The sequence below is a fragment of the Callorhinus ursinus genome, unplaced genomic scaffold (assembly GCF_003265705.2).
Source record: "Callorhinus ursinus isolate GAN/ISIS: 27379988/994484 unplaced genomic scaffold, GSC_fseal_2.0 scaffold4, whole genome shotgun sequence".
Lineage (NCBI taxonomy): Eukaryota > Metazoa > Chordata > Mammalia > Carnivora > Otariidae > Callorhinus > Callorhinus ursinus.
The window spans coordinates 1232876-1257725 of record NW_027397066.1 but is presented as its reverse complement, the minus strand read 5'-3'; the positions used below and the strand labels follow the sequence as shown (position 1 = coordinate 1257725).

Below are 24850 nucleotides of genomic sequence, written 5' to 3'. Positions count from 1 at the left end.
ACGGCCGAGCAGGCCCCAGCAGACTCCTCTCCCACAGGTATCAACTATAAATTACGGAAAAAATATAATAAACAACTCCCGAAAGGTACTGAAAAGTGACCTTTGGGAGGAATGATTCAGGGTGACCTTGGTCAGTGTGATGGGTGGCTAACACTCCAACAGAAATCCATAGTCTCACTTTTGCCTGAAGAAACAGAGGACAGAGTTTGAAGCAACCAGAGAATCTGGAAAGTGAGGGGAAAAGCTCAGAAAAAAAGAGAGCCAAAGAAGCCAAAGAACACTAGATTGTGGATATGAACTCTGCCCAAACCTCTGGCTGACCCCTGACTATGCATAAGTAGGCAGACTTCAGACAGCCCAGCTAAGGCTGAAAGGGCTGAACTGAGATTTCAGCTGCTTCCCACTGCAGAGGGGCAAATTTCAAAGTTTGCCTTTAGCCACATTAACTGCCTCCTTAAAAAAAAAAAAAAAAAAAAACAATACTCCTGAAAAAAAAAAAAACCATAATAGAGTCGGGTGTCTACAACATTTCATTCACAATATCCAGGATTTAATCCAAAATTACTAAACATATGAAGAAATAGGATAATTTGATCCATACTCAAAAGAAAAGGCCATCATAGAAGCAAATCCTGAGATGACCCAGATGTTGAAATTAGCAGAAAAGGATTTTAAAGCCATTATTATAACTATGCTGAAGGATGTAAAGGAAAACATGCTCGTAACGAATGGGAAAAAAAGGAAATCTCAGAAAATAAAAAGAACCAAATGGAAATTCTTAAAACTGAAAACTACAATGTCAGAAATAAAAAGTTCACTGACTCAGCTTAACAGTAGTTAGACATGAGAAAGGACTTAGCGGAGAAGACTCAGGGTTCCACTAAGCCAGATGTGCCAGAGGTGTCTAGCCACCATCTGATTCCTTTCTGAAAGTCGATGGAGGTTTCCACCAGAGTGACATAGCAGAGGGGCAGGGATTAGAATGTCCTAGAAAGAAAGCCTTAGAGATGGATTATTTCAGTGGACTATATACATGAAGCTATCACATGGTCTTAAAAAAGCTCTAATACAGAAAGTGGAGTTCTTTTGTTTCTGTCCAAATGACGTGGGATAGTCTGGCAAGCTTGGTGAGAGCAAGGACGGAGGAGCACAGCCTTTCCCACTCTCCATAGCCAAGCTGTGGAAGAAAACATCTGCCCCTTCACTCTCCCAAGATATGAACAGTTTCCGTCCAGACCCCTGAAAGCATCAGCTGACTCGGGCTAGGGGCAGCCTGGCTAAAGAGAAGATTGGATCTGAGCCTAATCAGTCCCTTTCCTCCAGAGGTGTCCCCTTAACAACCCTGGGGTAAGGACTCGTGTTCTTGAGTCATAGGTGAAGAAACAGGGTTGATTGCAGGTCACATAACTTCCCCAAGGCCACACGGCGCCGCCCGTGAGTGACAGAGCTGGACTCAGACCCAGGTCTGTGTGGCCTCAGCATCTGCTCCCCACAGGCTGCGCTGGGACTCCGGGTGCTATCCTGACCAGAGATCCTGCTGTAAAAAAACTCACAAGAATGCCTGCATCCTCTAGGAAACAAGTATCGGTCTGGACCAGAAGTGTTGGTCTCAAAAGGAAAATTTCAAGGATGGCATCTCCTAAGTACATTTTCTCATGATTTGGCAATGGAACGCTCCCTTGCTCTTTCCCTCTGTGCCCCTCTCCAGTGTCCCCTAGTTCTGGAGTTAGCTCTCTCTCTGGACAGGCTGAGGGACTTTACTGGCAGCTTTACCTCCATGCCTGCCAGGCACTTGGCCTGTATTGTTGAGACCGGGCACCAGTCTAGGCTGAGTGGCACCGAGAACTCAGCTGGAAAGCCAAAACCAACACTATCCTGACTGATCAGAAGACATAAACCCTGGACTCACAGTGTCTTCCAAGGGCCCTTCTGCGGGCTCACTTCTGTGTGTGGTGGCCGCTGCCGGGCAGTGTGGCTCGTGACCCCCACAGGTGTAAGCTCGCCTCTGATCTTGAGCGTTTCTGTCCACACAGGGAAGGAGCGGCTTGCTGCTTGCCTTGGAGTTACTGTGCAGGAGGCTGCCCAGTTTTTGGAGAGTTTTTTGCAGAAGTACAAGAAAATCAAGGACTTTGTCCAAACAACCATTGCCCAGTGTCACCAGACAGGTGAGCCAGACACAGCCAAAGCCTTTGCAGATCCCCCTTCCCCTCCCTGATGACCTGCAGCCACCCCTGGTCTCCTGGCCCTGCTCCGTGGGGGGTGGCGGGCAGATGGAAGGGGATGGGGTGAGCGGAAAATGGGACCCTAGGCTCCAGGGTGAGAAGGATCCAGAGCCAGGGTCTGCTTGAGTTAATCTTGCATCAGAAAATGGTAGATGGGCAGCTAGAGATACAACGCTGCACTTAAAAATGGAGAATGTATGCTTTTACGAAAAGCACGTAGTATATGTACAAAATTTCACCAGTGTGGTCACAAATTTCAAAGACTATCAACTAGAACATGTCATGTGACCACAATGGAATGCGATCCGTCCATCTACCTGTTTGGAAACGGATCACACTCCTCAATGATTTAGAATCAGAAGGCATCCCAAGAGCATTACAAACATCTTAGAAATAAATGAGAGTGAGAGGCTGTCCCGTGAAAACTGTGGGGCACGGCCACGCCGATCCTTCACTTAGAAGTACAGGAATAGTTTAACAGCATATTTTTTTTAAAGATTTTATTTATTTATTCATGAGAGACAGAGAGAGAGAGGCAGAGGGAGAAGCAGGCTCCCAAGGAGCAGGGAGCCTGATGTGGGACTTGATCCCAGGATCCCGGGATCATGACCTGAGCCGAAGGCAGACGCTTAACCATCTGAGCCACCCAGGTGCCCTAACAGCATATTTTTAAAAAGAAAGAAATTTGTGAACATAAATGGGTTGTAGTCAACCCTAGACGTTTGGAAAAGAGCAGCACGTGAAATGAAGCAGGGGAAAGAGAGAGATGAGCGGGAGCAGGAATCATGAAGCAGGGAAGGGGGCAGAGGGGCGCTCGCTCGCGCTGTAGGGAAGGAGAAGCGGCACCAGCGGCTCAGCCTTCCTAACAGCCGTGCCGTGCTCCCTCGGAATCCCTCGGGCTCCAGGCTGTCCCAGCTCTGCCAGGCCCTGCTGGCCACCTTCCTCTCTGGAGTCCCCGGCGGGCCCCCCCCAGGGGCCTCCTGGCCTGACCATGCATCCAGGCAGCAGCCCCAGGTGGGGTCCCCGTGGGCCCTGACCACACTCAGCACCCAGCTCCCTGCAGCCTTGGTGTGGGGCACAAGAAAGCCAGCAAACTGCTCCCATTCCCAGCGAGCTCCCTGGACCTGGGAGGTGAGCCTCCGCCTTGGCCACCTGCACCCTCACCGAAGGGAAAAATAAGACTACCCACTTTGGAAATGTTAGAAGAGTGATAGAATATGGAGTCAGAATCACTGAAGACAGAAGACAGTGAAGGTGCCGGCGCGCTGTCAGTGGCTTTCCGTAGAGTAACTCATGGAAGCTTCACTGCAGTTCTCCACGTGGGTGGTACCCTTGCCCATTTTACAGATGGAGAAGACGAGTCACCAAGACATTAAGTAGCTTCTCAAGTTCACATAGCTAACAGGTGGTAGCAGGCTGGGCCCACCCCCAGGCAGCTCCAGCCCAGAGCCAGCCCACTCCCCGCCACCCACCTCTGCTTCCCTTCCTCGCACTCAACTCTTGAAGGGCCGTACGTGGGGTGTGCGTGCCCTTCAACCCACTATTACACTTCTGGGCAGAAAGATCCTCAAATGATCATTAAAATCTTCCACACACATTGGTTGAGGGTCAGGCAGTGATACGAGCTCCTCGCTGTCCCGGGGCCACAATCCAAGAGCCACAATAACCCACGAGTAAGCAAGTACATGCAGACAGTGTCCGAAAGACGGCATTGTAGGGACGCAAGGAGCCAGCACACAGAATTGCAGGGGCACAAGGAGCCAGCTGACAGGATTGTAGGCATGGAAGGAGCCAGCAGACAGCACTGTAGGGGCGGAAGGAGCCAGCAGGATGCCAGTGCAGAGAGAGACGGAGGGAGGCCCCTGGAGAGCACCGTGTGCCCTGGCCTCCCTGGGGGTGACATCTGAGCCACCACCACAGGAAAGGCCGGGAGAGCCTGGAGCGGTGCTGGGGTGCACAGGTGGATGGGGCAGCCCGGAGGCCAGAGAGAGGCCAGTGGGCCCAGACCCTGCGTGGCACACCACAAGCCGCGGGAAGAAGCTGGGGTTCATTTTGCACAAATCAGTCCAGGAGCGTGGGAGATCGATGGGCCGGGGAGGTGGAAGTCAAAGCCACTGCCCCGGGGAGCCGTCTGAAGGGACGGGACCTCTGCCAGCATCTGAGGTGGAATGGACGGAGCGCACAGGCAAGAGACGCCAAGGAGGCAACACGGACTGCTGACTAGAGGGGCTCGGGCCCCCGGGTGTGCACGTGAGCTCTCTGCGTAGGCACACCTGACCCTGAGGGGCCAGAGCAGACACATGCAGATCTGCCAGGCGTCTGTGAGCAGTAGGGCTCTCGCCCTGTCCTCACCGCCTGGCACTATTAGGTGGCTTTACGCGGGTGCTCCGTACATTGTCATTTTTGTAATTATGACGTATGTGGGAAATTCTTCCAGTCCTCAGATGTGTGAAATCCTGAGTGGAGAATTTAATCTCACCAACACCCAATAAAACACAAGTCCTCACTGGTCAGGAGTATACTCACCCAACACGACATGTTTATGTTCGTTTTCTTTTCTTTTTTTTTTTAAAGATTTTATTTATTTATTTGGCAGGGAGAGACACAGCGAGAAAGGGAACACAAGCAGGGGGAGTGGGAGAGGGAGAAGCGGGCTCCTGCCAAGTGGGGAGCCCGACACGGGGCTCGACTGAGCCATCCAGGTGCCCCTGTGTTCGTTTTCTTCAGGAGGACCTTGGGGCAGGCAGTTGAGCGTCTCAGGTGGTGATCTCGGGGTCCTGAGATGGAGCCCTGTGTTGGGCCCCATAGAGTGTGGAGCCTACTTAAAAAAAGGAAAAGAGGGGCGCCTGGGTGGCTCAGTCATTAAACATCTGCTTCGGCTCAGGTCATGATCCCAGGGATGGAGCCCCGCATTCGGCTCCCTGCTGAGATCTGCTTCTGCCTCTCCCACTCCCTCTGGTTGTGTTCCCTCTCTCGCTGTGTCTCTGTCAAATAAATGAATAAAAATCTTTCTAAAAAGAAAAAGAAAAAAAGAGGACCGCAAAATTATGAAGCTTCGGGCTCCACAAGACTTGGGTCTGCCTTTGTGTGAGAATGTGGCCCCTCCCTCCTTGAGTAGACTAGGGATGAATGCCTTTCTCCCAGCTGCCGCATGGTGCAGAATTCCTTCTGTACCCGAGCCCCACGAGTGGCCTTTAACAGCCTTTGTAAACTGCCCTCCCCGTCCTCTGTGACCTGTGACTGCAGCCAGAAGTCAGCAGGCAGAGCTGCCAGGAAGCTGCCCTGCTTCCCCACCACAGAACCCACTCGCCCCGAGACAGACTGGGAGGCCCGTGGGCAGAGGAGGGGTCCTGCTAGGGGCCCCGGACCCCATGTGGGGGAGGCCATGCCCACAGAGGCTAGGGGAGCAGCAGGGCGCCGCACAGCCTGTTTAATTCTGCCTCATGTCCTCTTCTGCTTCGCGTGACCCAGGCTATGTGGCATCCATCACGGGCAGGAGGAGACCGCTGCCGAGGGTCCGCGCACAAGACCGGCAGCTCCGGGCGCAAGCAGAGCGGCAGGCCGTGAACTTCGTTGTGCAAGGTACGCAGAGCACCTGGGGCCGCCTACCATGGGTTCTCAGCAGCGGCAGGGCTGAGTGACATCCCCGGATTATCTGGATGCTAGTCCCTGCTTCTGTACTCACTGGCAGTTACACAGGAGGCTCGAGTGCAATAGCACTTGGCGCTCAGCGGGTGCTCAGGACACGGTGGTCTTTCCCCCAGGCAGCACTCTCCTGGACCCCTGAACAGGGAACTGAGGCTTTCGGAGTTTCTCTAGCCAGGACTAGGGCGAGGCCTGGAGCTCAGTCCCCACACTCTTGGCCTGGGGCTCTCTGCCATGCCCCTCATGCCTGGCAGGGGTAAGACCTCGCAGCAAGGCCTCCAGACCCAGCAGGCCCTCCTGGATCCTGCAGCCTCAGCAGCAGGCGGCCGGAAGACATGATGGCACCCCGTCTGCCCCTGGTTATGAAGACTCCCATCTCTAACCACAGCCCTCAAATAGTTCTGCGTAGAGGTGAAAAGGGAGAGCGATAATCCCGGGCTCCACATACCGTGGGCCACCAGCTGTCCCAGGGAGGCCCCAGGCAGCCTGGAGTCAGGTGTCATCCCATTGGTGACCCCATAGGTCACAAAGGGGGAACCGAGGCCCCAGGGCCCAAACATGAGGCCTGAAGGCAGGATTCCACCACCTGCCCCCAGAGGGGGGTTCTGAGGCAGGACAGCAGCCAGGGACCCCAGCCCACGAGGAGCAGGTGGCTTGGAGTAGCAGCAGGGTGGAGATCATGTCCCCGCAAGTCCTGCAGAGAGGGGGACACGGCAGCACTGAGTTCAGACAGCCTCCATGCGTTGCTCAGACAGCAGGAAGCTCAGTGGCAGCTGACAGAACAATTACTAGGATCGGTCTGGGCTCAGTAGAGAGTCTTCCAGAGTCCTGTCTCCCAGTGTGACTAGCCAGACAGGAGCTGAGGACAGTGACAGCCCTCCACATCCTGAGATGGTGGGTTTTCACGTAGGAGGCCGTTGTCAGGCCACAGCCACGTGTCTGTTCCCTAGATGTGTGCGAGGCACGTCCTCGGTGGTGCCAAAGCTGTGTTAGAGCCCTTCCAGAAAGACCTACACACGAGCTATCTTCACGTGAGAAGCCGACCAGGGCACCCAGCTACTGTGGGTACGGCCTCCCTGCACACGTGTGTCTCTGAGCAAGTGGCTTGCCATCCATCCAGTCCATCCACGTAACAGAAATCTGTGTGAGCTGAACTAGGTGCCAGGGGAAGCAGTGGCCAGGGCCCACGAGAAAGTTCTGCCTCTGACCCATCAGCCAACCTGACCAGCCGTGATGCACCCCCCTCTCTGGGGCCTCCCCTCCCCCCACACGCCCCTCTCTCGCCGCCCGCCTCCCCACCCTTGTCTCTCCCGCTCCGTGCACTTTTCTTGACATCCCACCCCAGCACAGCTCCCTGTCCCGCCTGAAGCCCCTCTCCGCAGCAGACTCAGAGGCCAGACTTCCATGTCTGCCGCACTGCTGGGAAAAGGGCGTCCATAGCCTGAAGGCTTAGCCTTGCAGGGGAGCAAGGCAGTCCATGGACTAACAACCTTTACTTCTTCGTGAACCTTGGGAAACATGAAGAGCTAAAGCAATTTCAAACCACAATGAAACCTGAACTTCAGTCTGTTTTCCATTACTGAGACACCTGCTGTGTGCCTGGCACTGGAATGGACACGTCCCCTACACTGGCCAGCACCTTGCAGAGTGCCCAACACAGCCCTGACATGTGATTTATCCTTACCAAAATCTAGGAGGCTCTATCATAACCCCATTTGATCCACTGGAAAGCTGAGCACAACGAAGTCAAGAGGCCACATGGCTGGAAGACTGAGTGCACGCCCCTGCCTGGTCACTCTGTTAGCTGGTGCAGCGGGCAGGATTCTAGATTCTGCAGAACCTGTGAATGTGGTATCATTCCCACGATTCGGTCAAGCCACAAGGCAAAAGGGGGTTTGCATCCATGGTGGGCCTGACCTAATCAGGCAGGCCCTTGAAAGACCATGTAGGGGTCAGGGTCAGGGATTCACTGTAGTAGGTGCCCTTCAGCTGGCCATGAAGAAGCAAACTGTATGTTGGGCAGAGAGCCCATGGCAAGGACCCAGCGCAGCCTCCAGGAGCTGAACATGCGGCCCACAGCTAGCAGCCAGTAGCAACACAGGAACCTCACTCATGCATGGCAAGGAAATGAATTTTGCTAATGACCTGGGGTCACTCGGGAGTGGGTCTTCCCTAGGTGAGCTTCCAAATGAGGACTTGGTGGGGTCACACACTGATCTCAGGCTGTGAGGCCCCGAGCAGAGGACCCAGCCACACGGGTTGAGTTCTTGCTCGGCAGGAGCTATGAGATGGTAGATCTGGGTTGTTTTCACCTGTGAGGCGTGGGGTCCCACGTCCCACAGCATAGAAAACTAAGCCGGGGCTTCGCTGAGTGTGCTGGCCAAGTCCCTGCTGTGGGGCCCTAGACCTCACATTGTTCGTGAAACAGAACCACTTATTCCCACAGGCTCAGCCGCAGACCTCTGCAAGATGGCCATGATCCACATCTTCACTGCAGTGGCCGCTTCCCCAACCCTGACAGCCAGGTCAGTGAATGAGGGGCCAGCCTGCCTGGGCCTGACCCAGCACGTGGACCTGCCTTTCTCAGGGCTTGGGTGGGAGGCCTGTGGTTCTGTGAGTCAACACCGTGGCTGGCCCATGCGCACGCACCTCCCAGGAGCAAAGCAACGCCTGCCACTTCCCGTGAACCCCAAGCAGAGGGGCCCCCTGGGCCCAAGCTCCTCTTAGCACTCCCAGGAGAGCCCCTGCCTCCCAACTCGGGCTGGGCCAAGTGCCCAGTGGCCAGCTCACAGCAGCTGCAATAGCGATGGGCCATCCGCCTGGAGGCACAAGGAGGCCTCTCGAGGTTCAGCTGGTGTGGAAATGCGTCTCCCCAGGTGTGTGTGAGCCCCTGCAGGCCCAGCCCAAGGGGCATCCCATGCAGCTGCCCCCACCCGAGGTGGGCGGACCCCACTGACCCTCAGTCGGGACATGGAGACTCCACACTGCCCCCATTCCCGGTGCCTGTTGCTGCCACCACCCAGTGTGCCTGACACCTAGCCCCGGCCCCAGAGCCAGCGTGCAGATGCATCTCTAAGATGGGGGCTCAACCACGGCTGCCTCTGGGCCACAGCTGTCTCCACTTTCTGTCTCTGCCTCCGTGGCAGAGCATCCAGGTGGCTGGGTGACAAGGAGCCCCTGTCCAGCTCTGCTGGTCCAGAACCATGTCTGGCAGCCGCTCGAGGTCCTGGCGCCGGTGCAGGTGGTGGCAGGGGGTGGGTTCTGCTCCAGCGCCCCGGGACCCCTTCCTGGCGGGTCCCTGTAAGTCCCCCAGAGAAGTGAGTGTGTCAGAGCCCAGAAGCTGTGTTCCTGCTTGGGCCTCCCTGCTTGGGCCCCATGCATGTCTGTTTGCCTCGCTGGAGGTGGTCTCCAGGCGGGAGGGGGCCTGTCCCTGCAGACGAGCCCTTCCCAGGCAACAGGACCAGGCAGCTGCTTCTCTGGCTTGTGACCAAGGGTGGGAGGTCATGCTCACCTATGTCACCTGCACAGCGGAACCCTTTTCCATCTGAGGCTAGTTTCATCTTGGCTTCGATACTGTTCTACTTTTCAAGGCATGATTGCCGTCCATATCTGAGTCCTTCATCTTTCCTTAAAAAGGCTTCTCCTTCTTCACAGATCTTCTACTGTTCATTTTGATGTTTGAACCTGGGTGTTTTTTTTTTTTTTTGGCAGTTCCAGCGATTTTGTACAGAAACGTGCAGTGGGCAAAGGCCCCGCCAGAGAGTGTGGGTGGCATCCTAGTGAAGGGCTAGGGAGAGGACTGTCCCCAAGCCCCACAGACCCGCCCAGCAGCCCCCACTGCAGCCCTTGTCCCAAACCCCGCCTCGGACCCACCCACCGTCCACCTCAGGGAGAAGCAGCATGGGGAAGGGGCCTCCGCAGCTGCCAGCCTGGGCCTGGGAAGGAGCGATGCTGGGTGGCTGTCTGAGATATGCTGCCGTGCCGGGGTCTGGGCTACGTCTCTGGTTTCTGCTGCCACTGGGGGGGCAGAGGCAAGAGCAGAATGGGAAATGCTTTCCTCTCAGAGTTTCTCCTGCCCCCATGTCCGTCTGCTCCCCGCCCCCCACACACGCCAGTGCATGCTGGGCCTCCAGTCCCCTGCTCCCTGCGTCCTGCCCCCTGGTGTGCTTTCTGTAGGGTACATTTAAGAGGGGGCATGAGCCTGTGTAGCTCACCACCTCGGCCAGAACTGAAGGCCACACCGTGGTTCTGCATCTGTGATACCATAGTCCAGAGAAGTCTGATCCATTTTGGGGTTTTGTGGGATTGATAAAGGAAGATGGTACATGAAGACTTAGGGTCTTCTTAGATAACGGAGTCCAGAGCTGAGCATGAACATTTCCTGCTCTGGGGTTTGGCACCCAGCTGCCCTTCTCTCAGGCTTCACTGTCTTTGGGAAATGCTTCCCATAGCAAACGTGTAGTGTTGTGTTAGAACACAAAGCAGTTCAGTGTGGAATCTGGGGCCTTTCTGACCCAGCTCTCTTCTTCCCGGAGCAATGGGAGAAGTTTTGGATCGAGTTTAGAATAGGCCGCTGCAAGCCATGTGTGAGGTCACGAAATGCATCACCAGAGGCTCGTGGCTGTCCATAGCGGAGCAGGTACCCGGAGAGCCTCACCCAGTCACCCCCAGGCCCCCATGGCCTGCAGCCACAGGCCAGCCTCCCCTCGCAGCCCCCGGGCCCAGAGCAAGAAGGCAGGCAAGCTTCCAGCTGCAAGTTGTTGGCGCAGTCATCAACACTCAGGGCTTGCCTCTGGGCCTCTCAGGACATGGGGCCTCTGTGAAAAGGCCTTTCTAGGTTTCAGAACATGTCGGAGTCAGAAAGAAGCTTCAGAGACGGTTGGCTCTAACACATGAGTGTAGACAAGGGAAACTGAGGCTCGGAGCCCACCCATGTCCCTCCCAGCCCAAGCCGCAGAGCCACAGCTTTTGTTCACACTGTGTCCCCTGCACTGAGAGGACCAGGAGACCCGCCTGGTTCCTCCGCTCTGGACGGCGGCCACCTCTGGAAGGCCCTCATCCACTCCTTTGCCCTCGGGTGCAGGGATAGCCAGGAAGATGCAGGGTGTTCTGTGGAAGACGGGGTCATTGGCTTGCCACCAGGGGGACCCTCTGACCTCTGGCCACCTCGCCATGCAGCAACAAACGAGGACGCCCCGTGGCCAGGCCTTGCTCACCACCGTGCGGCACTCAATCTCCCGGCCTCAGAAACAAGCAGAGAAGGAGCCAGGGGTCCGGGAGGCAAGAGACTCGGCCAAGTGAGGAGCGGCCTGGATGAGCCTGGACCCTGTGAGACGGCAGGGCGGCCGCGGGCCTGCTCCTAAGGCCGGGAGGGGGGAAGCAGGAAGCGTGCGAGGCGGTGACAGGGAGATGACGGGGCCAGGCCAGCGGCGGGCGCCGAAGGGGCCGGGCTCTGCTGGAGCACTTGCTCACAGGAGTGTCGTGGAGGACAGCGGGACAGCGGGCAGTCACTCCCTGGGAGCAGCGGAGTCTGACTCGCGCACTCAGCTGCCCCTCTCCTGTCTCGTGCCCCCGTTTCCAGCTGGACGTCCGGGAATGTCGCCGTCAGCTGTGGGAGCGATGTGTAAGTTGACTAACGACTCAGGCCTATTCTTAGGTTGCTGCCACACTGGTGGCTCAGAACTCACAGCGTCATTTCAAGAAGTGTGAACGCTGATGCTGCTAAATCTGAAAGAAGGAACGAGGGCCTCTTCTGAGTTTCTGCCAATTTGAAAACAAAGATCCCGTGGGAACAAAGACCCCACCGGGGGCCATGCCACCAGCCTGCTCTGGCTTCCAGAGGGCAGCCCAGAATTTCGGCCAGATCCTCTCCCCGCAGGACCGGCAGGAAGGCCTGCGGCAAAGCCGGGGGCCCCCCGGACGTGGCAGCAGCGCTCATCTCTGCCCTGTGGTTGGAAGAGCTGCTCCCTCTCTCAGCGGGGCTTGCCACGACCCCTGCACGGGGGGCCTCACCGCACATCTCCTGGGCAGCCTTGCCTTCCTAGAGCCTCTGCCTGCCGCCTCTTCCCTCCCACACAGGGCCTGCAAAATGACAAGGACCAGACGTGGCCTCTGACCTCGAAGGCCCCTGTCCTGGAGACAGCAAGTCACACAAAGGGCAGAGCACACAGGTCCCTCCCTGATGTCCCCCATCTTTCCTGTGGGTCACCTGTACCACACCTCCCCTCCCTGAGTGCACAGAGCAAGCCACCTTCCTCTGCCCTGGGCCACAGCTCATGGAAGGCGTCATCCACCCAAAGCACCTACGTCAGCCCGGATCCCACCTTCCACAGAATGCATGCACCTGCTGGCCCCCGTCACTTGAGCCTAAGCCCTCCTGAGACCCACAAGCAGCGACTTGCTGAGGTCTGGTGGCCTCAACTCTGTGGGAAGACATTTACATCCAGTCCTGGCTGGGTGTCCCAGGTGCCCCCTGTGATGGGACCCAGGGGCTGGGGTCACTTCTAACCTGTGCTCCCCTCTTCCCTGGAGACTCTCCTGGTGACAGTCAGGGGAGCCCAGGCAGCAGGGGTCTTCCCAGGTCTTCCCACTCCCTGCCCAGTCACATCCTCTAGAGCACCCTGTGTGCCACAATCTTCCCTGGTGCCCCATATGCAAAGCATGGGGTCCAGAGGCCACATCTCAGGGTGACTCCCCCCCAAAACCGCCATGTCTTCCAGGTTGGTCGCCCAAATTCATGATGAGCTGCTATTTGAGGTGGAAGATTCACAGATTCCAGAGTTTGCAGGTGAGCATGGGTAGCACAAAGCTGCTTTGACTTCCCGGATAGCTAATGTGGCTCCCCTGGCTGGCTGGCGTCTGCCCCCTGTGGGAATTCCAGGCCACTTCCCTGCCCCGTGCTGAGTGGACGTGCCCCATCCTGGCCATGCCCCAGTCCTCCCTGGGGTCTGCCTCAGCATCAGGGCTCTTAGATGATGGGGACTCCCCTTCTGGACTTGCTGGCCTTGTGGCCCTTGGTCCTAGAGTGCGGACTCCGTCCTACAGTGGGGACTCCATCCTAAATGTGCAGACTTGATGCTAAGTGTGCGGACTCCATCCTGCAGAGGGGACTCCATCCCTTGGGGGGTGGTTCCCTGCACAGCCAGTATTTCCCCAGTAGGGTGAGGGAGGCCAAGGTCCTGCCTCCTGCCCTTAGGAAGCACCTGGACACCCCTGAAGCTCCCCAGCATGGCCGTGGCCCCCTCTGCAGGGCTCCTGATGTGCAGGCCAGAGGGGCGGGGGAGTCCGGTTACCCTGCCCTCCCAGTTACCCAGCAGCCTCATGCCCCAGTCTCCACCCCTGCCTCCTGCCCCCCGCCATGACCCTGTGCACAGCACAGAGAAGGAAACAAAGCCACAGAGTTCAGGTGTACAGCCCTCGGGTAGCCACTGTCCCACCCAGGCACCCAGAGACCGGTCCCCAGGGAGTTGGCAGGTTAATCCCAGAGCCAGGGAGGGGAGAACAAGGCAGTACCCACCCCTTCAGGGGGTCTTTCTGTCACAATATTTGTATCGAAAATTGCAGATAACTTAGTAGGATGGAATGAAATATTTCTTGATCAAAGGGGCAAAAGAGTTCCAAGCCAACTCCGAGAAACACTGAGCCAGCTGACCCCTCCCCTGCCTGGGCTGCTCCCTTTCTCAGGGCTGGAGGGTAACTGGCCCATGGTGACTGAGGCCACGCAGCCGGGCCAACCCACCAGCACCACAGAGCTGCCCTTCCGGGCTTTACCATCACATTAAAGTTCATGGGCCATTTGGTGGGCCCCGCTGCTCCAGCCAGGGCTGCCCTACACTCCCTCCTCTTCCCAGCCCCAGAGCCTCTGGACAGGGCTGGAGGCCGAGGCGCAGTCCTGCCCCCAGCCCCACCTGCCCAGGCCTCCACTGGCTGAGCCTGGGGCTGGGGGTGAGGTCGGCAGCAGAGAAACTCGCCCCCAGCAACCACGGTTGGAGCAGTTAAGGTGCCTTCAGGCCCGTGCTGGGGATGTGGCCAGTGCAACCAGCCACAGGGTAATGCCGGGGCTGCCGGACCCACCAGCACAGCTGACCACGTGGCCTCGGAATAACTGGGGAGCCTGGGGGCCAGGGCAGGGCTGGGCCCTGGGCATTCCCATGATGGCCCCATCTCTGCTTGGGGCTGCCCCTGTCCCTCTTTTCCGAAACTTTGTTCCAGCTCTTGTCAGGGGGACCATGGAGTCCCTGCGGAACGTGCGGGCCTTGGAGCTACAGCTGCAGGTGAGGGGGTGGGGGAGCGGAGGGGAGCCGGCGGGTCACACTCAACTCTGCCAGGCTCCTCCCAGCTGGCCACTCCCAGCCAGAACCACCCAGGTGGCAGAGGAGAGTCCTGCAGAGCCAAGACACAGGGCCACCCAGCCCTGCCCGCTGCACCTGAGCCCCCAGGCTGCTGCCCTCCTGCACCTGCCCTGTGGTTCCTGGAGGCCCAGGAACCCCCCCCCCCCCCACCACCACCACCTGTAGTCCTGCAGGGAGCAGAGGGCCTGCTCCCACTGTGCAGCTACAGGCAGCCCCCATCCTCCCCGCCAAGAGGGAGCTGTTGAGCCATGGTCAAGGGCCTTGGCAAGGTCCCTCTCAAGTTTAGGGTCCCTGGGAGGGCTCTGCAGGCCCCCCTTTGGCATCTCTCAGAACCAACTGACCCCAGGGAGCAGGACCCTGAGGTGGTGAGCCCGTGAGGCACCTGCAGGCCTGCTCCCTGGCACAGAGGCCCTGGCAGGTCAGCTGGGAGCTCAGCCATGGTTGAGGTATTATGACCTGGGGGTGCCCGTTTGCCTGTTACTGCGAGCATGTGCATGCATCTGTCCCCAGCGGTGCGCTGTGGCCGCGTCTAGTCATGTCTTTGGGCCAAGTGGCTTCCAGCACCAGGGGCCCATGCCCACCTGCATGTGGGCTTGGGAGCCAGCCAGGAATGCTAGCCTGGGCCTGGTCCTCACCGCTGCTGCTGCCCACAGGTGCCCCTGAAGGTGAGCCTGAGTGCTGGCCACTCGTGGGGGCACCTGGTGCCGCTGCAGGAGGCCCCCAGGCCCTCGGACCAGCCCACGTCCTGCTGAGTCTCCAAGCAACCACCCAGCCACCACCAGCCCCCTTGTCAGCACCTACCCGGGTGCGTGCATTTTTTGCCTTCATTTTGTCTGTAGCCCCAGGCAACAGTGGGAGGAGAGAACTAGTTTCCACCAGCCCATTGTGTGGCCTTCCCCAAGGTCAGCACTGGGCGCTTTGTACCGGCTCACAGCTGAGCAGGACATGGAGAGGCCACATTCATCCCCTGGGTTGTTCCCTGTAGTAAAAGCCTTATTCAAAGCGGGCCGAGTCTCTGTGCAAATGAATTCTTCCCGTGGATGGGAAACGCCATGCCCACAGCGCGGAGCCCCTCGGCCAGAGCCAGGGCTGAGTGCCTGAAATGGGAGTGGCCTTGCCTGGCCCACAGCAGGCACCCCCAGCCCTTCTGCCACAGAGCCCGGGCACGTTCCTCCAGGTGGACAGCTGCTCAGCACCGAGCCGGTGCCCAAGGAGCTGCCAGCAGGCTGGAGCCCTCCCTGCTGGCCCCCCGAGCTCCCCACAGCCACGGGGGCGCCCCTCCTCCCAGGCCACCCGGACAGCAGCAGTGCATAAGGAGAGCACAGCGGGGCAGCCATGGGCTCTGTGCTCACAGCTGACTCCCATGTGCCCAGCCAGGCCGTCGGGGCCTCTGGAGTCAACATTCCTGGGCTCCCCAGCCTCCGCACGAACCTCCTGCCGGCTAGTGACCAGTCCCTGGGGGCCAGCCAGCTCCCCCCAACCCTCCTCTCAAAGTGGTTCTCCCAGACTGTGCACCCCAACAGCCTCACGGTGTCCCCCCTTGCACAGTGGGGACACAGAGGCACATCGTACAGGCCCACTTGGGTAGTCCGTGCCACAGGTGGGACTGCAGCCCCGCCCGTTCCTGCACCTCTGCTCAGCTGCCTCTCCCTCACAGCCCCTGCAAAGGGACCCCTGGTGGTCCTGCTTCCAGGGCATCCTGGCTCCCCAGGGTCTCCCCTCCCACGTGCTTCCCTGTCTGGATTCTGAGGGTCCCCACGGCACCTGTTGGGGTGGAGGGACATGTTGACGGGCACTCAGATGCAGCCATGGGTCCAAGCGAGAAGCTCCCTCCCGCGTGCACCCGAGCTGCTCAGATAGGCGGTGACTGGGCCTTACACACCACCTCCTGTGTGGACCCCACTTTGCTTACCGGGCCCAGGCCCGCTTCAGGATAGTGTCACTGTTTTCACGGGGTGCACAAGGATCTGTATGGCCAGGCCTGACCACTGTGTAATAGAACATTCCGGAGTCTGGAGAGCTGGTTCCCTCCATGCCAGCCTCGGGCCTGTGTTGCTTGTCCACGTGCCTGTGTGCATGGGGGTGGCCACGCCTCTGGGGGCCTGTCTTTATGCGGTCACCTCGGAGGCACGGCCACTGCTGGGCTGCACACCGGCCCCAGGCTGATGTCCAAACACGCCTGGTGCCCCCGCCCAGCGAGGACCAGAGTGTGCTGCCTAAAGAAGCTGGGCCCTCAGGCTTCAAGACCACAGATGCTGGTTTTGACTTGGCTGATCCTAGAGCCTGCCCAAAGCCCTCCTGCCGCGGGAGGCCACCCCTGGGGAGGGGATGAGCCAAGGCTGCTCCTCTACCAAGGGAGGGCCCTACGCTGAGTTATCTGGGGCCGGACAGCACCTCACTGTCCCCAGGAGGGAGGTAGGCCTGAGCCCCTCAGAGCTGAGCTGAGCCTCACCTGAGCCCCTCAGAGCTGAGCTGCTTCTCAGAGGTGCCAAGTGGGCAGGCGGATGCCCAGGCCTGCGGTGGAGACCGGCCAGGGCGGCCAGCAACAGGGACAGCGGCCTCAGCTCCAGAGGTCACCCCAGCACCTGCCCCCGTCCCCAAGGAGGAGTCCAGCATCTGCAGAAAAGCAGCATGCCTCAAGAACGCACAGGAGTCCAGTTCCATCAGCTCTGGTTTTATTGAAAAACAGCAGCACTGGGGGCCGTGCGGGCAGACCCACGGCACTGTCCCCCCCCCCCCCGCCCCCACTGCTCACACACCCACAGGAAGCCTGGGACCCCCACCTGCCCCTGGCCCTGCAGCCTGTCTCCCTTGCCCCTCCGGACCCTCCCGAGGGCTGTTCTGGCACATCCTGGGGTCTCAGGACAGTTGCCGCAATTGTGGGGTCATCAACAGTAAGGAAGTGAACCACAGGAAGTGAACCCAGCCACCATGACATGATCTGGGCTCTGCTCGCCCTAAGACACGGTGTCCGCAGTGGCTGTGGTCAAACAGCCTAACCAAGGTGACTCCGTGTCATCAAATCTGATCTTGGCTGGTCTGGCTGAGCGTCCACCCCTGCCATCCTCCCCGGAGACCCAGGCAAAGGCTTATCCCGGGTACCCCTGCTTCACACAGGCCTGTCCAGTGCCATCTGCCAGGGGGGGAAGGAGCACTACATTCAAGGTCCACTGGGCCCTGGGGCAGGCCTGGGAGAAGGAAGCACAGCACCGAGCCAGGGCGCCTGTGTCTCAGCGTGGGGCTGAGTGCCAGCCCACGCAGCCTGCAGCAGAAGGTCCCCTCCCTGTCACCACACACTTACACACGTGCACACATGTGCAGGTACACACAGGCACAGGCATGCACGTGTATGCACACGCACACACAGGCACGCACACACACAGACACACCCCTTCTTCAAAACGGCTAATTATTGCTGTTAAAAAAAAAAAAAAATACATCCAACAATGGCAGGTCGGGCCCCTTCTCCTCCACCCCGGGCCCTGGGCGGCCCCGCTCTCGGCACCAAAGGGCAAACATTCCAGGATCTGCCCCACACCCAGCCCACAACACAAGCCCCGAAAGCCTCAGCCAAAGGCCCACCAGCACAGGAACACTGGCCGTGGCCAAAACAGTCAGGACCCATGCTGCCCACCTGCCGGGAGGGGGGCTGGGCTGTCAGCCGTTCCCTGGACGCAGACAGGTATGGAGGGTGGCTCCATAGGAGCTCAGCCCGACCTGGCCCCAGCCCAGCGAGGGCCCAGGCTCTAGGCCACATGGGGCCGGCCATGGCAGGCACTCACACTGCGTGACTCCCCGTGGCCCAGAGAGCTTCCCCAGCACTTGCCAGATTCCCAAGGAAGCCATCTGAGGAGCAGCCCCCAGCCTGTCCCCTGGAAAGGCCTTCTCTGAGGAAGGACACACCCAGGGCAGGACGGGGGCTGCCTGAGGACCTCATGGCCTCAGCCCAGCTGTAGGGCCTCCCAGTTCAAGCCTTCTCCCAGGGCTGTCCCCGCTTCCCTGAGGCAGGCTGGCCCATCTCTCTGTCCCATCCACCCAAGGGCAGCAGTGGGAAGCCAGGCTGGACGTGGGTATGGGGGAAAGGGGACAGATGTCACCATGAGCCTCCACACGGCTGGCCGCCTCAGCACCGCAGACAACTCAGTGTGGCCACCACCCTCAGGGGCCAGCCTCTCTGAAGACCCCATACCTGGGGGACGCTGGTGGTGCTGGGCCATCCGGAGGGGCTAGAGTTCTCAGCCGTCCTGCATCCCACCGCCCCGAGCTGCCCACTGGGTTTGTGTTCCAGGCTCATCTAACAGAGACAGTCTGGAACACCCCACCTCCTGCTTGCCCATCCAAAAACAGAGGCTTCCAAAAGTCCTGGGAGCCCTGTCTCCTGAACATGGGCGCCACACCTGGGGGCCGGCTTTCCCGGGGCCTCGACAGGAGCCACTGAGGGAGGCCCAGGAGGCCAGCAGGGAGGGGGAGGGGGCCCAGGGCCTGACAACGCCAAGAGCCGCCCAGATACACCACTGAGCAGAGCCCCAGGTGGACGCTTCACAGAGGTAGAAGTAACATCAGGATTTCTACAAATGTATAAAATTCATATCTTGGTGCGTGTTTGTGGAGGAGTTAGTTCCCAGGCTGGAGGGAAGTGGCCAGCCAGGGACAGGCGTTCCCCATGAGTGTGCCCAGCCTCCGGCCCAGGGGAAGGATGGGGGATCTGCTCCCCCAGTGATCTCAGGGGCTGCCAAGCCGCGCACGGGCCAAGCGAAGGCCCTGTCCCAAGTACAGGGCACAGCCAGCTGGTACCTTTGGCCACCACCGCGGTGGGGCTAGGGAAGACACTGCAGCCCACCCAGCCCACAGATCCTACACTAACAGACAGACGCCAGCAGGACAGGAAAGGGCCACGCGTCTGCCCAGGAGCAAGCCTGGTGACACGCTTTGGCCAACGTCCCCCAGATGCTGGCAGCTCCAGAGCCCCGGCTCTGCCGCAGCCCCAGTGGGCTCCAACGGCCCCCACCCACACGTCCCCACACCAGGGACCCAAGGCTCCAAAGGCACAGGATCAATGGAAGCTGGCAGCATCCCCAAGCTACCACTGACAAGACACAGCCCACCATGCTGGGCCCGCATGGCGCCCACCCGCCCTTCCTGCCCCTCCAGGCCTCAGACCAGCCACAGCCCCCAACACGCCCCACACCAACTAAGGCCACCCCAAGCCAAAACCAAACCAAACAAAAAGAGGAAAAAGGCACAACTGTTTGTTTTCCATTTTGCTAAAACACTTTACGTCTGTCTGTATAATCCAGATTAACAAAATCTGAGAGCTGCAAGAAAATAGGGTGCCGATTTCTGTACAGTCTACAAAACTCCCATCCCCAAGCAGGGACCGGACGCCACCAGGGAGAAATGTACAGGGGAGAGCGGGATCTATACAATGTTCTGCAAATATCTCAATTGCTGACAGCACGAAAGGCCCCTCAGGAAACTGGGCTTGCTTCGCGCGTTTGCTAGTTTCCGAAGCACCTTTCTAAGAACGTCCCGTCTGTGTCCCCTAGACGGGACCCAGCTCCATGGCCCACCGTGCCTGCCACTCCCCCTCTCCCAGCTCCCGAAATAGAGGGGCCTCGGTGGGCATTTAGGGCCCTCCTGCCACCATGGCCGGGTCCAGGCTTACAAGCTGGACACGTGAGCACTGCCAACGACCCCTTTCCTCCCCCCTGTCCAGGCCACCTCACACCTGACCGCCGTCTCCCTCCTCAGGAGGGAGAGGCTGGGAGCACGGCCAGGCTGCCCCCCCTCCCAGCCAAGCTGGACAGCACTCGCCCTCCCAAAGGCAGCAGGGAATGCGCTGCCATCCTGACCTCAGCCCCACAAGTCAAGGCTGGACAGGGGCAGCCCAGGGCCTCCTCACAAACCAGGAATGCTCTTTTGAGGGAAAGAATGTTAAATCAAGGTCTCCCTTCAGATTTCAAAATCTGAAACCCTCCACCCACCCAGCCACCCGCCCCCACAAAACTGGGCCAGAAATAGTGCATATTCTAGACCACACAGGTGTGTGTGTGTGTGCGTGTGTGTGTGTTAGGTATAAACTACCATTTTGTCCCAAGAATTAAAGTCATGCAGAGTGCTATTCTGTCTAAATAACTTATTAAAAAATAGGTCGGTTTCAGGCTGGGAGAAGCTGTGGGCTCAGTGGTGTTGGCAGCGGCCTGGCTTAGTAAGATTCACAGGGCACAGCCCATCAGCCGTGAGGCAGAGCGGTCCTCGGGGAGGTCTGGGAAAGGCCACTGTAACCTAGCTGGCCCTGGGGAGAGGTGACTGCGTGACTGCCTCCCCACCCTGCTCTCCTGAAGGACCCTGACCAGGCTGTGCAACAGGTTGCTACGGGAACCACACCTGGGTGACGATGCCAATCAGCAAAGCCGGGGCAGGGGAGGGGCAGGGACCGAAAGGAAAGAAATGGGACTCGGTGTCAAAGCAAAGCTGGGCCGGGGGTGGGGGGGGCAGCGAGGGGTGGTGAGAGGCAGGTGAGCCCTCCCGAGAGCAGGTGGGCTGCCGTGGCTAGCTGGCAGGTCGGGCAGGGGGCGCTCACCTGTCTAGGCCCAGTCTGAGCAGGGCAGCGGGGCAGGAGGCCGTGGGCATGCGGCAGCCAGGCCATGTCCTCAGCATGCACAGAGCAAAGCGGGGCCCGTGGCCAGCTCGGTGCCCCACGGGGCGGTGGCCGGCCAGCCCAGCAGGCCACGCCTCCCGGGGCCTGGCTACCAAGCCCCAGCCTGGCTGGCGGCCAGGGGTCCGCCGGGGCAGGGGCCGCGCCGCAGAGGCTCTGTGCTCGGTGGGCCGGGCTGAGCAGGCACGTGGGCACGCGGCGGTCCATGCTGTCGCTCCTCAGGACGCGGCCCCGGCAGGCTGGGGAGGCGGGGGGCCGTGGCTGCAAACAACCAAGCCCCAAAGTGTCACAGATGAGCAACAGCCCCACACCCCCTGGAGGACCAGCCAGAGAACCGCGTGACGGTGGAAAGGAAAAATCCAACGCAAACGCCAAGGTGAGCGTCTGAAAGCGGGCCCGGGCGGTGGGCAGGCGGGCACAGGCGGCCGGGGCGGCCGGGGCGGCGGGCGGGCGGGCGGCGGTCACTCCTCGCGCAGCTGCAGGCGGTAGCGGTGGTAGCGGACCTGGAAGAAGAGGCGCTCGGCCAGCGACAGGGTCATGCCGGGCAGCACGTAGTGGTCACTGGAGCCCATGTGTCTGAAGCCCAGCGACTCGTAGAGCTTGTGGGCGGCCACCTTGACGGCTGTCGTGCCCAGCACCACCGCAGAGTAGTTGTGCACCAGAGCGAACTCCAGCACCTTGCGGCCCAGCGCCTTGGCGATGCCCTTGCCACGGAAACGCGAGTCCACGGACATGCGCAGCAGCTCCACCGTGTTGTCTGCCTCGTGGGCCCGCGCCGCCACGATGCCCACCACGTTGCCATCCAGCACGGCCACCCAGAAGCAGGACCCTGCAGGGACAGGGCAATCAGAGCCGCAGCCTGACGCAGCCGCCCCTCTAGGGCCCTCGGAGCAGAAAGAGCCGGGCCCAACCTGTCTGCCGCCCACGGCCGCCCCTGCCCTGGGCCTGAGGCTGGGCCGACAAGAGTTCTGGGGCCACACGCCCTCCCCCAGGGACCAAGAGCTGGGCAGGCCTCAGCCAAACAGACCCCTCCACTGCCCAGCTACCCCCTGAACTGATGCCTGGATGGCCGTGGATGGCCACGGAGAGGCCGCAAGTGCAGCCGACCTGCCTGGGCTCCCAGCCACTTGGGGCCCACCACACTTATCCCCCCGTGTAGCCAGGGAGCTGGAGAGAGACAAGTGCCCTGAGGGGACCTCCGGAAGGACCCCTACGATGGGGACTTTGGCGGGTCTGGGCGGACAGGCCAGGACAGCAGGGCCCCTCTGGGAGCCATGCCCCTGGGGCCTTAGGAGGGCCTGTGGCCTCCACTCTCCTAGGTCAGGAGCTGCTGAGCCTGGGGGCCCCATGGCCTGCGTGATCAGGACACAGAAGCAGGCCCTTGGCAGGTTTGGGGGACAGTCCAAGTGGACAATCAGGACGGATGGGCACCAATGCACGCCTCCCACTGACCCTGGCCTCTCTTGGGCAGGAGCCCAGTGGCCAGGCCAGCCGTCCCCGCCCCCGGCCTGGACCAATCACAGCCCCATGCAGGGCAGGAAAAGGGAGAGGAGGGCCAAAGGGGGGGTCAGGAGAGAAGCAAGGAGAGAGAGAATGAACACGGGAGGGGAGGCCTGCAGGGCAGGAGAGCCTGGTCACCTCTGCTGACCACCGGCCCAGAGGCCCCAGGGGGCAGGGGCTGGCCAACAGGGGTGCCCACTCTGAGGAGCCCCACCTGCACGCGCCCTGCCCATGGCCACTCCAGCCCCCGTGGCCGAGTCTGCCACCAGCACCACCCCCCGCCACCTCCTCTCCTTCAGTGGCCAAACTCTCCCCCGTAAAGGGTCTGCACCTGACCCTGCCCAGAGATCTTACCCTCCACCCAACCTCCAAGGGTCCCCCACTGTCTTGTCTGCCGGCAGGTCCCCCATCAGCTCAGCAAGACGGCCTCCTGTCTCATTCACCGCCGTACCCTGAGACCTAGCATGCAGCCGAGCTCGGCAATGGCTGAGGGCCTGCTGCCCTGAGGCACTGCCCCACTAGCTGGCCTGCCCACCATCCAGGGCTTCTGGCTCCCCCCACACAGCCAGGCCAGACCAACTCTTCCCATTCCCTGAGCAGCATGGCTCCATCAGCTGTGGCCCAGCCTCCCTGCCCCAGTGGCACCTTCCTGCAACCTACCAAACGCCTCAGGACAGCAAGCAGGAGCCCTCCCCCCATTCGCACCCAGGGAGACTGCAGCCCAGAAAGAGCAGGGTCCTTGTGCCACCCCGGGCTCCCAACCTGAGCCCCCTTCTGCTCCTGCAGCCTGGACCTGGGCGCCAGCTAGGCGGGTCTCACACTTGCGCTCCCTCCCGTCCCGGGCAACTCCATGGAGGCCGATGAAAAGCTGAGCTCAAGCTTAGGAGAGGGTCAAGGAGGACCCAAGGTGCCAAAGGCTGGCCAGCTGCAGGGGTGGGGATGGGGGTGGAGGCAGGGCAGCACAGGGTGGGCCGGCTCGGGGGGGGCACCCTTGTGCTGGGATGCCTTGCCTCTCTTATCCCCTGTTGCCCTTCCCTGGCCCTCACCAGGCTCCTCTCTGCCCTCACCAACTCTTGGGGCCCACACTGTCCCGTCTCCTCAGCCTGGGAACCCTCCCGCACCTGGGAGACCCTCACACCCCAGAGGGCAGAGACAAAGGCCCCCTTCTCTGACCCTGGACATGAGGAAAACCATGTGGTCCTGCCTCCTAGGACCTAGCCTGCCTCTGGGTCAGCCTGGAGGACCAGAACAGCCCCCAGGGAGCTGCAGGCCCCTCCAGACCAGACCCCGTCCCTCCTCGTACAGAAGGCCAGGGGGCTGGGGAGAGACCCTCTGCCTCACTAAATGGCCCAGAGACCAGAAATGGAGGCCAAGACTCAACACCCTGCTCTTCCGGGGCTCCCAGGCCTCGAAGACTCCCACCCAGAACCCTCTCCCCACCAGGAGACCCTCTGCCCCTGCCACACCAGGTCCCTGGCACTCCAGGCCAGCCTGAGACCAAGCAAAGCACAGCAGACCCCCAGCCTCTCAGCAAACACCAGGGAAAGGGCATCGTGCAGGCTGCACGGAGAGCAGAGCCGGGACACCGGGGCCCAGGGCTAGCTCAGGACGCTCAGCACCCTGCCCTCACGGGATGCAGGACAGAGGCCCAGGGTCTGTGTGGACACTCGGGGGCCTTGCTTCAGCACCAGGGACCTAGCTCTGCCGCCCTCAGCCCCTGCCGGCCTGCTGCACTCCCAACCCCTGGCCAGAGCCCTCCGTGACTCTGAAGGCTTGGTCATGGGGGTGAAGCAGCCCGGGCCCACCTAGGCGTGGCCGTCCCCCTGGGGCCTGTCTGTCCTGAGGTGCTTGGGGTATGGGTGGCCCTGCCAGCAGTAGGGGCTGTGAGAGGGTGCGAGGAGCAAAGGGAGGGGGGAGGAAGAGGTTGGAGCCGCAGACTCACCGGGGGGCTTCATGTAGTACTGCTCGATGTCCGCCATGTCCGTGTGCAGAGCGCAGTCCAGGTAGGCGAGGACCACCTTCCGGCTGTAGTAATAACGCAGGCCCAGCAGCCCGGCCAGCACCAGGCACGTCACCATCAGCGAGCGGGTCAGGGCAAAACACAGCACTGCAGGGAGAGGTGGGCCTGGTGAGCAGCGGCCGAGCAGAGCCCCTGAGACACCCGCCAGGTGGACAAGGGCCCCAGCAGGCTGGGAGACCCCCCACCAGCTCCCTGCTAAATAAGCCAGTCGGGCACATGCGCAGAGGAGAGACCACGCCAAATGTGTCACGACTGTTTTTCCTGGAGGAGCGGTGGGTCAGCCTACCTGCTCCTTCCACTTTTTCCTCGTTACCAAACTTCCTACCATAAGGACATGCAGCTTGGTAGCCTGACATCACAGGATTTCTAACTGTTCTGAGCACAGCAGTGGCCTCTGGGCAGGCCGCCCTCAATGGCTGGCAGCAACAGCCCCAGGCAGGGTTCCTTGGCGGGG

At 60.2% G+C, this 24850-nt stretch overlaps 2 protein-coding genes and 1 long non-coding RNA gene across 3 annotated transcripts in view; 2 read left to right on the top strand and 1 right to left on the bottom strand.

Moving 5' to 3' along the window:
* Nucleotides 1-15098, top strand: part of POLN (DNA polymerase nu) — a 142946-nt gene extending 127848 nt beyond the window's left edge. The window contains exons 20-25 of the mRNA XM_025887208.2: nucleotides 2034-2165; nucleotides 5694-5804; nucleotides 8314-8392; nucleotides 12587-12654; nucleotides 14079-14140; nucleotides 14872-15098. Coding sequence (XP_025742993.1) covers nucleotides 2034-2165; nucleotides 5694-5804; nucleotides 8314-8392; nucleotides 12587-12654; nucleotides 14079-14140; nucleotides 14872-14970 — 551 coding nt within the window. The 3' untranslated portion in view covers nucleotides 14971-15098. The remainder of the gene's footprint in view (nucleotides 1-2033; nucleotides 2166-5693; nucleotides 5805-8313; nucleotides 8393-12586; nucleotides 12655-14078; nucleotides 14141-14871) is intronic.
* A 5410-nt stretch (nucleotides 15099-20508) lies between these two features.
* LOC141372561 (uncharacterized) overlaps nucleotides 20509-24850 on the top strand; it is a 13382-nt gene continuing 9040 nt past the window's right edge. The window contains exon 1 of the long non-coding RNA XR_012377821.1: nucleotides 20509-21252. This is a non-coding gene — a long non-coding RNA (uncharacterized lncRNA). The remainder of the gene's footprint in view (nucleotides 21253-24850) is intronic.
* NAT8L (N-acetyltransferase 8 like) overlaps nucleotides 21251-24850 on the bottom strand; it is a gene marked incomplete at its 5' end in the record, with an annotated part of 4994 nt that continues 1394 nt past the window's right edge. Inside the window, 2 exons of the mRNA XM_025887473.2 lie at nucleotides 21251-21705; nucleotides 24319-24483. Coding sequence (XP_025743258.1) covers nucleotides 21338-21705; nucleotides 24319-24483 — 533 coding nt within the window. The remainder of the gene's footprint in view (nucleotides 21706-24318; nucleotides 24484-24850) is intronic.